Genomic DNA, 16,233 nt, shown 5'->3' with positions numbered 1-16,233 from the left:
GGATTTCATAGCAGAAATTTAATTCTGTATTAAACTGATAGGTTGGTTTAAAACTGATTATGGAAAAGATTTTTTTCCATGAGGGGAATTCTGTTAGTTGCAAAATGACCTAGTGAAAGAAGAAACTGCCAGGCTGTCTCTACATTGGCACCCCTTTCCAGAAAAGGGATGCTAATGAGACCAGTCAGAATTGCAAATGCCGCGGGGGATTTAAATATCCCCCGCGGCATTTGCATGAACATGACTGCAGCTTTTTTCCGGCTCAGGGTTTGCCGGAGAAAAGCGCCAGTCTAGACCGGATCTTGCGGAAAATAAGCCCTTTTCCGAAAGATCCCTTATTCCTACTTTCAAGGGAAGAAGGGATCTTCCAGAAAAGGGCTTATTTTCCGCAAGATCCCGTCTAGACTGGCGCTTTTCTCCGGCAAAACCCCGAGCCGGAAAAAAGCAGCAGCCATGTTCATGCAAATACCGCGGGGGATATTTAAATCCCCCGTGGCATTTGCAATTCCGACTGGTCTCATTAGCATCCCTTTTCTGGAAAGGGGTGCCAATATAGAGACAGCCCCACAGTATTTTCCTACAGACCAACTGATAGGCATAATGAGTGATGTTCTGCAGAGTTCAGTTCTGGGTCCAATTCATTTCAATATCTTCAGCAATGGTTTAGATAATGAGATAGAGAGAACACTTACAAAGTTTGCAAATTATACTAAGCTGGGAGGGGCTGCTTTGAAGGATAGGATTAAAATTCAAAATGATCTGAACAAACTGAGAAGTGGTCTGAAGAAAATAGGATGAAATTTAATAAGGGCAAATGCAAAGTACTCCATTTAGAAAGGAACAATTAGTTGTACACATACAAAATGGGAAACGACTGATCCCGCGGTTTTACTTTCGAAATAGCGCTTTTTCAAAAGAGCACCATAACGTGATTATGCAAATGAAGCGCAGGAAATTCAAATCCCGGCTTCATTTGCAATTTTGAAGTGCCTAATTTACATCCCTCTATCGAAAGAGGGATGTAATCTAAACACAGCCAAAATGATTAAAGGTTTAAAAACATGATCTATCAGCAAAGACTGAAAAAACTGAGTTTGTTTAGTCTGGAAGAAGACATGATCACAGTTGTCAAGTACATACAAGATTGTTGCAAGAGAAAGGAGAAAAATTGTTTGCTTTAACCTCTGAGGATAGGATAAGAAGCAATGGGCATAAATTGCAGCAAAGGCAGTTTAGGTTGGACATCAGGAAAAACTTTCTAACCGTAACAATGGATAAATTGCCTGGGGAAGAGCAGGTTGGATAAATACCTGTCAAGGATGGTTTAGATCAATGTTTCTCAAAGTGAGCCATGAGCCTGCTTTGGGAAAACTGCTAGCAGGCCTGTGCCATTTGTTTACCTAAGGCTCTGTAGCCATGGAGCCTTGTGGCTCCTATAGGCTCCAGTTCACCATTTCCAGCCAAGGGGAGCTGCAGGAAGTGGCTGCCGAGACCACACCACTTTCTGTGGTTCCCCTTGGCTGGAAGTGGTAAACCAGAGCCAATGGAAACCACAAGGCTCCATGGCTACTGGGCCTTTAGGTAAACAAAGTGGTGTGGGCCAGTGCTCCCTCTAAGTTGCATGGCAGCACAGCTTCACAGGTGATAAATCAGGCCCACCCAGTCAGTCAGCTCCATGCAGGGAGCTCTGAGCCTCTGACTGGGTGGGGCTGATTAATCACCTGTGAAGCTCTGCTGCCACGCAACTTAGAGGGAACACTGGTGTGGGCCCGCTAGCAGCTTTCCCAAAGCGGGTCCACAGATCACTTTGAGAAACACTGGTCTAGATAATACATAGGCCTCTCGAGTACAGGGGACCTCTCAAGGTCCCTTCCAGTCCTAAACTTCTATGATTATCTTTGAGCTGTAGGTTCTATAAATTCCCAAGGCAGATAACCTATTTAGTATTAAAAACAACAAGTAGTCCTGTGGCACCTTAGAGACTAACAAAAATATATATAGTATTATGAGCTTTCCTGGGCACAGCCCTCTTCTTCAGATGAGTCTCTAAGGTACCACAGAACTACTTGTCATTTTTAAAGTGACAGACTAACATAGCTACTCTATGAGACTAGCTAATATTAAAAATGTAAGCCCGTTTGATATCAGCATCATTATTTTTTTGCTTCCAAGTCAACTTACTGTTATTTCTATTGCTATTATCATAGCATGAAAGTAGCAGTGATGCCAACAAGTAGTATAGATTAAGTGCCTCTCCCTTGTTCTTTCTCTAGGTGGGTGTAATTGCCACAAATTTGAAGAAAAACAGGCTTTGTATCACAAATAAGTAAGATGTGAATGTTCATGGACCATAAATTTCATAAGCTGCAAAAGTGTACAATCTTGAAAAAGCTTTTCAGGCCACCTTTAATGATTTGTTTACTTTAATTCATTTTCTCTGAGTAGCACTCATGTTGTTTGCAATGATACAAAATAATAGAAGCATGCTGTCACCTGACTTGTTCCTGTGGAGCCTGAGGAAAGTGATATTGGTACATACCAGATATGGCTCTCTAGCTTAAAGGAGAGCTTCTTACAAATCAGAATGAAATGGTAATGAGCCAACATCTTGGTTATGGATGGGATTGTTCTATTTAAAACCCACTACTGTAGCTGCAATCAAATATCATGTGACTCAGATTAGCTAATCTCTTTGCAAATATGGAAAATGCTTCATCAGACTCAGTGCCAGCCGGAGCCAGTTTTGCTTAAAAGTAAATCTAAAGCCTGGCCTCAGTAATGTACTAGAACTGTAGACATTTCTGTTTATACTCATAAGCAAAAATATAGGCTACTGAAATATGTTTATATAATTTTCATCTCTAAGGAGGAGGTGAATAAAGACATAGGAACTGCCATACTGATCAAAGACCTATATAGTATAGTAGCCTGTTTTGTAAAGGAGCCAATACCAGACATTTGAGAAAGTATAATAACAATATAGGGAGATTTTCTCCTGACTCCAGCTGGTAATCAGCTTATGCCCTGAAGTGTGAAATCTGAAGCTTTTTCCTGACAAAAGTGTAAGGAAATTAGTCAGTTGTACTCTTAGGCTATGTCTGGACAGCGACGCTATTTCGGGATACTGAAAGTATCTCGAAATAGCTATTCCACATCTTTAAACATGCCCATTATATCGAAATAGATTTCAAAATAACGGGCGCATTATTTCGGCATCCCTGTAACTCTTGTTCCATAAGGGTTAAGGGACATTTAGAATAGTGCATTATTTAGAAATTAGATCGAAAAAAGATACTCAATTTGTGTAGCTCAAATCACATATCTTATATTGACCCACGGGTACAGAGTAGATGCATCCTCAGGGACAGATAACCCTCCATATTCTGATAAGTGTGTCATTGTATATCACTTTTGTCTCCTTTTCTCATAAGCATCTTTGGGTACATCGACACTACAGGACAAGGTTGAATTAAGAGACACAACTTCAGCTAATTTAATTGTGTAGCTGAAGTCGAAGTACGTTAACTTGACTTTTGGCACTGTCCATACTGCAGGAAGTTGAAGAGAGAACACTCCTCCTTCCATTTCCCTTACTCCTCATGGAAGCAGGACTACTAGTATCGACCAGAGCACCCCCTCAGTTCAAATTAGCATGTCTTCACTAGACCTGCTAATTCGAACCCTGGAAGATCGACAGCAGCCACTGTTGATCTTCTCTGTAGTGTAGATGTACCCTTCATGTCTTCCTGCATGCTGGCCTTTGCGTCATCTCGTCTGTGAGATACAAAACAGATCAAAGGTAACCAAGAAGACAAAGATTTAAAAAAGAGAACTGGGCCACCTTCATCATGTCTACCTGAGAATAATTTCTCATTATTGTCCCCTTTTCTTTTCTTTTCTTTTCTTTTCTTTTCTTTTCTTTTCTTTTCTTTTCTTTTCTTTTCTTTTCTTCCAACTCTTGTTTGTTCTGAACCTTCACTTATGGAGTCATGTAACATTTAAGGCCAAATTCTCTGCTGTTTTAAACAGGCACAGCTCCTGTGAAGCCAAGTAACTAATTTACGGCAATAGAGAATTTGGCCTAGAGGATGAAACTGGCAGTGATCAAACTCACAAGCCACCTAGCACATATCAGGATGGCAGAAAATATATTAATGGCATTGCAGTATGCTAGTTCTACCTAGTGTTTATTTCTATAACTTCTCTATATTAAAATATGTTCCATCTTAAGCATTACTGAGAATATCTCTCTTGAAGGACTGAGTATTCACTTACTGAGTTGTTTCTTTGTTGGAATATCTTCTCATGGCAAAAGCTACCATTGCCTTGAACAGGTATTCTTCACTTGCATCCCAGGCATACTGTGAAGAAAGAAAATTAACAATTCTAGCACTAGTACCAACAGAGAGGGGGTTGCATGGAGTGCTTATCCGGAAGTAGTCTATCATTCAAAAAAAACCCTTCCTAATAAAGATATGAAAATAACTTATTGAATACCATTTGTTGCGCATGATTCTAAGTGCTTCAAAATGGATTCCTTGAGGATCCCCTCCATGATTTTTCCGGCGACTGCGGTAAGGCTGACTGGTCTGTATTTCCCTGGATTGTCCCTCTTCCCTTTTTAGAAGATGGGTACTACATTTGCCTTTTTCCAATCATCCGGGATTTTTCCCGATCTCCACGAGTTTTCAAAGATAATGACCCTAGACTAAGTTATTTCAAAATAATGTTGCTGTGTACACGTACCCATATTGTCATCCTGACCTTATCTTTTAGGAGAGGTTAGTGTGTTCCTATTATTCTTGGGGAATGTTTTTGTATTGTTTTGTATATTGAGATGTTTTGGTATCACTTGATATCGGGATGTGCTTGTGTGAGTACCTTGTACTTAGTGCTTCAAAGGAATGTGAATTTTTGCAATATTAGCTCTGTTCTTGATAAATTCTATAAATGGCCAAGCAGGCAGGGTTTGATGTTTGCTTACAGCCTAACTTTTACTAGCTTTGCTTTATATTAGCAAAGCTTGGCCACTACTTGGCCAGGCCTCTGACACAAGGGCTTATATCTCAAGTTCTACACACGGCTCAGGAACTTTGGGGAAGAAGTGCTAGTTGGGATTCTAGTTTCTGGGATATGGAGTTCTGTAGAGCATGAAATGAACTCATTTCACACAGGCTAGTGAACAATAATCAGACAATAGCAACTTTCAGTGAAAACAGACCGAGGCCAGGTAGTGACATAGAAATAAAGGACGAGTGTACATACCTTGTTTTCAATTAATACATTGCTATCAATGTGTGTGTGACGTGTGTGTGTATGCATACACACATATGCACACTCTTGTTATATTCTTTGGCACAGGTAAGTATAATTCTAAATTACGTTGAATGGTATTGCACCCGTTTATGTAAGGGCTGAGTTTAACCCATTGTCTTAACACCTGACAGAAGACTGCATTTAGCAAAGGGGTGGGCAATAATTTTTGATGGGGGGGCCACCCCAAGATTTTGGAAAGTGGTTGAGGGCCACACTCTTCCATGATATTAATGGAGGAAATGCGAGGTCTGGGATGGAGGTTGGGTGCAGAAGAGAGCTTGGGGTAAGGGATTGGGGTTCAGAAGGGAGACTGGAGTCTGGGAGGGAGTTTGGGTGAAGGAGGCATTTGTGACTTAGGGCAGGGGTTTGGAGTGCAGGGGTTTGGGATGTGATCTAGAGTAGGAGGGGATTGTGATCTGGGGCAGGAGATTGGGGTGCCAGATCTGGGAGTGGATATGGGTGCAAGAGGGGGACAGAGGGTTTGGGTATGTTGAATAGGGGGGAGCAGAGGGTTGGGGCAGGGAGGCGCTGGGGTGCCAAATGCAGGCTGTGTCCAGGAGACTTACCACTTACCAGCCAGCAGCCAAACCAGCCTGCCTGCCTGCAGAGCTAAGGCTTGAAGACCTTAAAACCTTTCCCAGCCAGCCAGTCTGCCTGCTTGCCTGGCCATGTGCTTAAGTGAATAACTGAGCCGAGGAGTTGGGGTGTGGTTCTTCTTGGCTGCCTGTTATTCAAACAAGCAGTTCCCATTGGCCGGTTTCTGGCCAGGAACAGGCCAATGGGATTGTGCTGGGGCTGAGGGGCAGTTCCTGAAGTTTCCCCCATCCCCTCCAGTTTTGAAACAGAAACGGAGCCTGGCAACTGTTTCTGAACGGTGTGAGGGGCTGCCGGGCAAGCAGAGGAGCCTGCCTGGGGTTCCCTGCTGCCTCCACAGGCTGGATCCAGTGGCGTGGTGGGACGGATTTGGCCTGGGGGCTATATTTTGCCCAAGCCTGACTTAGCATCATTAATATTCTAAGAGCTACTAAAAATATTCCTGAATCCATATTAAGCTATCATTGTAACAATGTTCTTTGAAACTGTAGGGCAAACAGGCTAAAAGTGCAATTACATTTCAAAAAATGACTTTGTAAGAATCTGTGAGAGTCCGTGTTTATTATTTCTAAATAACTTCATATTCTATTCGTTCTGTTAGTAGAAAGATTTTTTCTCTAGTGCCCACTTCTGCATATTTATTCTAAGATATGAAAGTCTTGCTCTGTGTTATTTTTGTTCACAAATTAACAAGTTATAGATTCTGCCACTGGATTCTGCCACAGGGTCTCAGCTAGGGTAAAGCGGCATACCTCCACTGACTTCCCTGGAGCTCTGCCCAACTTACACCAGCTGCAAATCTGAGCCTTTTTTTATTAATTATTGATTGTGTTGCACACAGAAAGGAATTCAGCTAACTCTTCCATTGGAGAATGGGCTGAATAGTGGTTAAGGGCATAAAAAGTAGTAACGATTAACTTTTTCAGAGACACTGTGAGTAAGAAGATGTCATTTTAAAAATCAGTTTGCTGATCATAACTACACTTTGAAATGATTGCAGAATTAAAGTTAAAGCAAAGGAAATGTTAGGACAGATTAGGATATTCAGTTTAGGAATATATTTTAAACCTCTGGGTATGTTATTTTCTATTTCAAGATAGTCAGACAGTAATCACAAGTACATTCCTAGACCCGAGGTGAAATCCTAACCCCATTAAATCCCAGTGTTTTCAATTTCTGCCCCGGGAGGTGAGGGGGGATGTTGGGTGCTGTCCTGGGTAGTGGAAGAGTCTGGCTGGAGGGAGTTGAATGATGCCTTCCATGAGTGGGAGGCATGGGGAGTTGAAGGATGAGCTCATCCTGCATTCATCCACAGCATTGGTCCTATACCACAGGTCTGGGCCTGGCTCCCTGTCCCCTAATGGGGTTGTGACTTTGCCAAATTTAAATGGCACTGCAGTGGGTAATAGATTTCCCCAAACCTGGTCAGCAATGTGACCCAGTGTGCTAGGACCTAGGTCGCAATGCCTAGAGTGGGGAGCTGTGCCTAGCCAGCCCCTTGGTACAGGAGCCACTTCATCCAGGACAGGCGGCTTCAGGGTCAAAATTGGACAATCGCAGGCAATCTAGGGCTGTTGGGAGGTATGCAGTGGGAGGTATGCTAATTACTTAATTGGGGCCAGGATTTTAGCAAGGTTTTCAATATGCAGGCAGAGAAACATATTGGCATGACACAACACACATATGTTTTTATTCACAACTACATGCAGAATAAGAGTCGTAGGAATAATAGTAGATCAATGTGGTGAACAGCTTTCAGAATATGCTCTGAAAATACTGTTTTGCTTTCTGTGCATGTGTGAGTCTACCCAGCTGTGCTTAACTCAAAATAAGCTACGCAAATTGATCTACGTCAATTGCATATCTTATTTTGAAACAGTTTATTTCAAAATAGGGAGTGTCTACACAGCACTTATTTTGAAATAGAGCACTCTTCTTCTGACTGCCCTTATTCTTCATACAATGAGGGTTACAGGTGCTTTGTTGACAGAACTCCGTAGTCTGGACGCAATGTTACAGGCAATAACACCTTCTGTCGACAGAGTTCTGTCGACAGAAGGTGTTATGCCTCGTAAAACGAGGTATACCAGCGTCGACAAAACTGCTGAGTTCTGTCGACGTTATGTCGACAGAACTCAGCGGTAGTGTAGACGCTGGTATAGTTTTGTCGACAAAAGTCCACTTTTGTCGACAAAACTAGGTAGTCTAGACACACCCCATGTGTGTACAGGGCCAGCCAGGTGGAGGCACCTCCATTATATGTTATATATGAGTAAGGGACAGCAGCAAGGGGGTGGATAGGGTTTCCCCAACAAAACAACATCACCACTGGGGTACGCAGGATCTCCTTTTATGTTAAAACCATCAGGCGCCCAGGCACACCTGTGAGTGTGACCTACTCCCGAGTAACCTGGGGAGGAAAAAGGGGGTTACACAGGAGTTTAGAGTAAGAGGTCCTCTAGCTTGACAGTATTTTGACATTATTTCCAAATAAAGCGAAGTTACTCACCTCGGTGCAGTAACTGTCGTTCTTAGAGATGTGTGTCCCGTGGGTGCTCCACTGTAGCTGCTGGGCTTGCCCCGGTGTCGCAGAACAGAGATTTTTCCAGTAGCAGTACTCGGCTGCACCGCGCATGCACAGTGGTGTCTCGCAGCATTCATGCTCTTTTGTGTGAGTGCGCAGTCCGGCACCCGCCAGTTTCTCAAGGCCGCCTCGGAATCTGGAAGATATAAAGGAGAAAGACTCTGAAGTGGGGAGGAGGGCGGGTAGTGGAGTACCCACGGGGACCCACATCTCGAAGAATGACAGTTACTGCAACGAGGTGAGTAACTTTGCTTTCTTCTTCAAGTGATGTCCCCGTGGGTGCTCCATTGTAGGTGACTGAGCAGCAGAACTCCACTAGGTGTCCAGCAGGAAGGTGGGAAAAAACGGAGTCCCTATTTGTCTGCTGAAGAGAGCACCACTGATGCCACCTCAGTATCTGAAAACCTCCTCTGATGTATAGCGTAATGTTTTACAAAAGTGTCATGAGAGGACCAGGTAGCTGCTCTGCATATGTATTTAAGGGAAACACCCTTGAGGAAGGCCGTTGAGCTTGCCATTTCTCTCATGGAATGGGCTCGAGGTTGTGTCGGAAGTGGTATACGCTTGGATGCGTAGGCCTCAGTTATGCATGTGGTTATGAGTTTTGAGATGCACTGAGATGATATTGGGTGTCCTTTCGATCTCTCGGCCAGAGACACAATCAGTCGGTCAATTTTTCTGAAATGTCTCATGCGTTCTATATAAAATGCAAGGGCTCTGAGAATATCAAGTGAATGAAGGGATGCTTCACGCAATGAGGCGTGAGGTTTCGGGTAAAAAGATGGAAGGACAAGTGGTTCATTGATGTGAAACGTTGACAAAACTTTAGGGATAAATGTTGGGTGAAGCCTTAGGACTATGCCATCCTTATTGAAAATGGTATACGGGGGTGTTGCCATAAGGGCCGATAACTCATCAACTCTACGTGCTGATGTAATGGCAAGAAGGAAAACCACTTTCATAGTTAATGTCTGAAGTGGTATAGTCGCCAACGGTTCGAATGGTGGAGTAGTTAGAGTTCCAAGTACGACATCTAAGTTGCACACTGGAGGAACAGGCTGCAAGGGGGGCTTAGGTTCATAAGGCCCTTCTTGAATCTCTTGCTAGTTGGGTGGGTGGATAGGGAGGTGCCTTCTATCGGCTGTCTGAATGCCGAAATGGCCACTAGATGAACTCTGATAGAGGCTAATGACAGCACTGTGTGTTTTAGGTGTAGCAAGTAGTTGAGGATGAGGTGAAGTGGAGTTGACTGAGGAAACAGTTGCTGTGTGGAACACCAGGAAACGAACCTGTGCCATTTTGAGAGGTAAGTGGATTTGGTTGTTTGTCTTCTGCTGTGGATTAGTATTTCTCTGACTTTTGTAGAGCAAAGGGACTCAGAGGGATTCAGCCAGTTAGGAACCATGCGGTGAGCTTCAAAGTGTGTATCTGGGAGTGTCGTAATGAGCCTTGGTTCTGGGTGAGAAGGTTCGGCAGGACTGGAAATGGATACTATCTGCATGGTGACGTGTCGGAGGAAGGGAAACCAGTGCTGACGTGCCCATGCTGGTGCTATTAGTATGACCGTGGCCCTGTCTGTTCTGACCTTCTGCAGAACTTTGGGAATGAGAACTGTAGGTGGAAAGGCATACAAGAGAGGTCCCTTCCAATTGACAAGGAATGCATCTCGTAGAGAGCCGGGGGCGAGTCTGGCTCTGGAGCAGTACTTTTGGCATTTTTTGTTGTGATGAGTGGCAAAGAGATCTATTAGGGGAGTGCCCCAGCATTGGAAGGGAATATGGAGTACCCCATCATGCAATTCCCACTCGTGATCCGGAGCAAATTGGCTGCTAAGAAAATCCACCGTGACATTCGTGGTGCCAGGTAAGTAAGATGCCACAGGTGGGATTCTGTGGTGAATGCACCAGTTCCAAAACTGGATTGCCTCCACACAGAGAAAGTGGGATTGAACTCCGCCTTGATGGTTTACATAATAGATTGCTGCAACATTGTCTGTGAGGATTCTCACTGTGGTATTGCAGATGTGGCCGTGAAAGTATCTGCAGGCATTGAAGATCACCAGAAGTTCCAGAAAGTTTATGTGGAGTCGTGTCTCTGATGGTGACCATCGGCCCTGGGCAGATATGGTGCTCATATGTGCGCCCCACTCTAGAAGGGAGGCGTCGGTGGTGATGTGATGCGAGGGTTGCTGTTGGCAGAAGGGTACGCCGATAAGAAGGTAAGCATGATTCGTCCACCAGCGGAGTGACTGGAGAACAGATTGTGGAGGTGTCACAGATCTGTAAAGATTGTGTTTCATGTGATTGTATACTAGTGCTAGCCAATACTGGAGGCTGCGAAAATGTAGTCTGGTGAAGTGTACCATGTAAGTTGTGGCAGCCATGTGACCCATGAGCTTTAAACAAATGATTATCTGAACAGTTGGACTGCCTCAAATGATTTGTATCAAGTCTTGAATGGCCTGAAACCTCTGGAGGGGTAAGTATGCTCTGGCAATGTTCGCATCTAACCAGGCACCGATGAATTCTAGCTCTTGAGTAGAGTGAAAAGTGGACTTTTGGTTGTTGATAAGAAGCCCGAGGGTGTAGAAAGTTCTCATTGTGGTGTGGACCATATTGAGCACTTCGGTATGCAAGTGACCCTTCAGTAGGAAGTCTAGGTAAGGAAATATGATTATTCCTTCTTAACTGAGGTAAGCTGTGACTACCGCCAAGATTTTTGAGAATACCCTGGGGGTGGATGAGAGGCGAAAGGGCAGGACTTTGTACTGGTAATGATCTATGCTGACTGGAAAACATGAATCTTCTGTGTACTGGATGGATTGACACATGAAAATATGCATCCTGGAGGTCAAGGGCAGCAAACCACTCGTCATGATCCAATGCGGGTATTATAGCAGCAAGTGTCAGCATCTTGAATAGTTGTTTCATAGAAATCTGTTCAAACACCAGAGATCTAATCTTGGTCGCCATCCTCCTGACTTTTTTTGAGTGCTGTTTCTTGTTCAGTGGGGTCTGTGTACAGTTGCCCAATTTTCGACGCCTCTGGGGTCTTTGGTACGGACACTGCTGATCGAAGGTCCGTTATTATTGCTGCCACTGCTGCCTGACATATGGGTAATCGTAATACCATTGGTAAGGATTATAACGACATCTCATATATGGTGGGGTATACATACTCAATGTCCGAAGGGTTGTGCGTGAGTCTTTGGACGAATGTAACGCGCTGTCCATCTTTTTGGCAAATAATTTGTCTCTGTCGAATGGTAAGTCTTTGAGTTTATTTTGTAGGTCTTTTGGGACTCCCACTGCCTAGAGGTAGGATGCTCACCTCATGACTACCACCATAGCTGTGGACCAGGCTGCTGTATCCGCCACGTCCATTGATATCTGGAGCGCTGTCCTCACCGACGTGTAGCTTTCTTGCACAACTGATTTTAATATAGTCCTTTTGGACTCTGGTATATGGTCCGGCAGTGACATCAGCTTTGTGAAAGTATCAAAAATGTGATTGGAGAGTTGTGCGGTGTAATTGGCTACTCTAAGTGTGAGCGTTGTGGATTTGTAAACTTTTCTGCCCAATAAATCGAGTCTTTTTGTGTCTTTATCTGAAGAGGCGTGTTTGTATTGCAGCATTTTTGACCTTTGATGGGCTGCATCCACAACTAAGGAGTTGGGCTGGGGATAGGTAAAGAGGATTTCCATGCCTTTAGGAGGTACAAAGTACGTCCTGTCAGTTTTCTTGCTGGTCGATGGTATGGAGGTCGGAGTTTGCCAGATTTCTTCGGCGACTTCCAATATGGCATCATCCAGGGGTATAGCTATCCTCGATCTATGTTGAGGCTGATGATTTTTGAGAAGATGCTGCTGCTTGTCCTTTATTTCGTCAAACGGTATCTCCTGGCTTACTGCCACCCGCTTGAAGAGCTCTTGGAACTGCCAAAGGTCATCTGGCAGGGAAACATCTCCAGGGATGACGGCTTCATCTAGAGAAGAAGAATGATCAGTAGAGGACACTTCCGGTGGGTGCTTCTTGGTGATGGAAAGGTGGGTATCATCTGGCTCTGATGCAAGTTGTTGTGGAGATGGAGGTTGTCCCACTGGGGTGGGAGGAGCTGGAGTTGGGGAGTGTCTGGGAGATATACAGTCCCAGTATGACTGTCCATGAGATCTGGACCTATAGTGGTACGAGTATCTATTGGGTGAATAATGGTGGTAACGGTCATCATGGTGGTAAAGTCTGTCAAGTGATGAGTGCCTGTCAGAATAAGTAAGTTGGCCGTGCTCCCAATGGCATATGTGAGGAGAATGGGGAGAGTGGGAGGGGATGTACTATGCTCTAGAGGAAGCCAGAGAAGTGGAGAAGTGTTGATGATGGTATTGACGGTGGTCCCTGTAAGCTGCTAAAAATGGGGAGGGCAGCTTCTGGTGTGGAGAATATGGTTATCGGCGGCGGCCTGCGCTGTAAGATCTCGGGGAGCTCGGTGCCGATGGGGAAGGCAATGGTGCTGGTGAAAATACCGGTGATCAGGAACGACTCCGGTGTGGAGGAGTACTCGGTACCGAGACATGTGGTTCGGTGCCACCCGTATGCAGAGTTGGTGCCTCTGGTGCCGTAGATCTCAATGCCGACCCCCACTCTGAAACAATGGTGGGCGCTGGTGCCGAAGTCGCTGCTGCCAGTGCCAATGATGACCTCGGCATGGAGGAGTCCTTCGGTACCGGAGGTTTAGTAGTGGGCAGTGCCAAGGCAACCCTTGGTGCCGTTGTCAGTGCCACTCCTGCCGGTCTTTTGGCTTTTGGTGCTACAGAGGTCTTTAGACGCGGCTTTGCAGTACCTGAAATACTGGGCTTATCTCCCATCCTAACTCTGCTGACCGAGGTGGCCGGTAAAGACCTGGAAGGTGACACCTGCTATCTTTTGGGCGAAACAGCTGTAGGAGATGAAGTCCTATGTTTCGGGGGCTGCTCTGCTGAGGCTGACTCCTGGAGGGCTTTATCAAACAAAATCATCCACAGCCTCATTTCCCTGTCCCGTCGGGCCCCTGCGGTCAATTTTGTGCAGTGTGGGCACTTCTGTGGGAAATGAGCTTCCCTGAGGCACCGGATACATGATGAATGCCCATCCGAGGTGTCGCACTTCTTAAAGCCGGGTGAGGACGGCATTTCTAATCTTTAAGTGGAAAAGATTTATTTGTTTTTGGTTGAACCAGAAATTTTCTCTATCTTATATATATAACTATGTACAACAACACATAGGGGATTCTAGGAAAAACGGACGTAGGAATGAGAGAGGAAAAACTTTAGGATATTTTTTTTTGAAAACTAGGAGGAATGATAGGAATAAGTAAAAGCAGGAAGAATAGTAACTTTTAACAAGAACAATCTCACAGTAAGGAGGGAAGTTGAAGAGACCAATTCACTCCGTTTGCAGCCTGAGGCGGTTGAGAGGAACTGGCGAGGGCCGGACCGCGCACTCACACAAAAGAGCACGAATGCCGTGAGACACAACCGCGCATGTGCAATCCAGCCAAGTACTGCTACTGGAAAAATCTCTGTTCTGCGGCGCCGGGGCAAGCCCAGCACCTACTGTGGAGCACCCACAGGGACATCACTCAAAGAAGAACTGCCAGCTGTGTAGACGTGGACTAAGTTATTTCGGAATAGCGCTAGTTATTTTGAATAGTATTGAAGTGTAGACATACCCTAAGATTGGTATGTGGATTCTGTATTACAATTTAATGATGCTTCTTACTGGGTGCTTTAGTGGCTGAGGCCAGAACACTGACAAGCCTGCACAGGGTGTTTTGGGTCTTATGGGCACTCGTGGCATTTTCTAAAAGGACTATAAGCAATTGCTGTGGGCTGGCAATACTTAGTTAAAAGTGGTGAAGAAAGAGGCAGGACTGGAACATGGTTAAGGACATATCTGATAGTATTCTCAAAAGGCCTCACTGGGATATTATACCCTAACACAAGGCCTACTGGTCTAGACATGCCTCAGGCATGACATTCTTAACACTCATCACACACATCCTTTGGAATGGGCATATGCAGCACGCTTGAGACTTTCACACTCACTATCTCCTCGTTACAAAATGAATCAAATGCACTGCAGATTATTACTGCACATAGGGAGGAACAAAAAAGAGACACACTCAGGCTGTTTCAGTAAGTGCAAATGCAACCAATATATAGGCTCCGTTTGATTTATTTGATCTCATCCTCTGCTCTCTTGATGAGAAAATGTTTTCACAATTTCACATTGTTTAGGAAGCTTCATAAGCCCAATGGTTTTTATTTTTGTATTTAATTCTAATCAATCATAGAGATTGTATGTATTGCCCTTTCAATGACAGGCTGGTTTAACCCCTTTCCAGCAGTTTGCAAACATTAATAATTTGCTGGAACCATAAGAATGGAAGTCAGAGACTGCTTTTTACACCCAATTTATAGATTTCAGTATAAAATGAGCTGTTAAACAATCCCCATTATAATTTTCTAAATTATAGAAAAGTAGCCCAGCAGAAAAAATACTTAGCTCTGTGACACAATTTGGAACTGTTTTTTGTTTGTTTCTTTGTTTGTTTGTTGTAGGCAGTTTCAGCAAAAACATAAATCATTACATAGATCCAAATATAATGCTGAAAATGTCAAATTTTGATTTTTAAACCCACTACTGTCCCATGAGCAGAAGAGTAGGTATCTCTGTGAAAAGATTTCACTCTTGCACATAAATGAGGCTATGAACCATGTGCATAATACAATCCTCACCTCTCTTAGAACCTCCCTTAGGAGTTGGGATCCACACCGGAGAAGAGGCAGGGACTAGATTGGCTATATGCTTAGTATAAACTACTCATCACCAAGTGAGGAGATCATAAATGGACCATTTGAAATAACACTGAACTTGGACATGGAATCTGTAACAACTCAGAACCTGAGTAATGTGCAGATTCTGGTCCACATCTGAACTTTCACATTGGGGCCCATCTCTAGTTGCTAGGACACAAGAATGGTGCTAGTAGACTGTGATGATGCATGCCAACATAAAAACATAGGAAGAATAGTTGTCTAAACAAAAGATTCTCTCCCAATGCCTAAACTTTCTTCCTCCATAACTGATGAAGGTGTAAAACAGAAACAACAAAAATACTGAGATTTAAAAATAAAAGATAAAGTATGAAAGCTCACTGAATGCAGATGAGAACCATAATCTTATTTTTCGTCATTTAAAGGACATCCTTATTCAAACAAAACACCTCTATTTACAGAGCTAAAATAAAAGATCTGCTCTTATTTGTTCATGGAATTACTGACTTACTCACCACACACACACTTACACTTTTTCAGAACAGCTCTAAGGGGAAAAAAATCCCTGCCGTGTTAATCATTATACCTCTTTGCCCAGCTCTCAAAAGACCCACATGAGGTGCCATGAAAATAGATGACTTATGTAAGCTCTATTGCTTGCAAATATAGATAATAAATGCAATACAGCATTACCAAATACATTGGCTTTTAAATAGCTGAGTACAGATTTGGCTTGTTGTAAAGTAGCAGAGTTATACAGATCACTCTAGCATTCTGTGTTATGCTTTTGCAGTCTGACGCTATAGGTCAAACTGAGACAAGACATCAGAAGGCACAAGCATAATTAACTTTAAATACATATTTTATGTATTTATACCATGGACAATATGGTCCTATTAATTTAACTCTACCATTCTAAATACCAAT

The 16,233-nt window shown here is 43.8% G+C and overlaps 1 protein-coding gene across 4 annotated transcripts in view; it reads right to left on the bottom strand.

Moving 5' to 3' along the window:
- CLTRN (collectrin, amino acid transport regulator) overlaps positions 1-16,233 on the bottom strand; it is a 32,203-nt gene that overhangs the window by 13,206 nt on the left and 2,764 nt on the right. For 2 of the 4 annotated variants that reach the window (XM_075914278.1, XM_025184502.2), the window contains 2 exons: positions 8,420-8,630; positions 4,276-4,361 (listed from right to left, as the gene is read on the bottom strand). In XM_075914278.1, the coding sequence (XP_075770393.1) occupies positions 4,276-4,361; positions 8,420-8,630 (297 nt within the window). The remainder of the gene's footprint in view (positions 1-4,275; positions 4,362-8,419; positions 8,631-16,233) is intronic. The other 2 variants (XM_006122830.4, XM_075914289.1) reach the window with 1 other exon arrangement.

This window comes from Pelodiscus sinensis, chromosome 1 (genome assembly GCF_049634645.1).
Source record: "Pelodiscus sinensis isolate JC-2024 chromosome 1, ASM4963464v1, whole genome shotgun sequence".
NCBI classification, from domain to species: domain Eukaryota; kingdom Metazoa; phylum Chordata; order Testudines; family Trionychidae; genus Pelodiscus; species Pelodiscus sinensis.
This window is presented reverse-complemented; position numbering and strand designations above follow the sequence as displayed.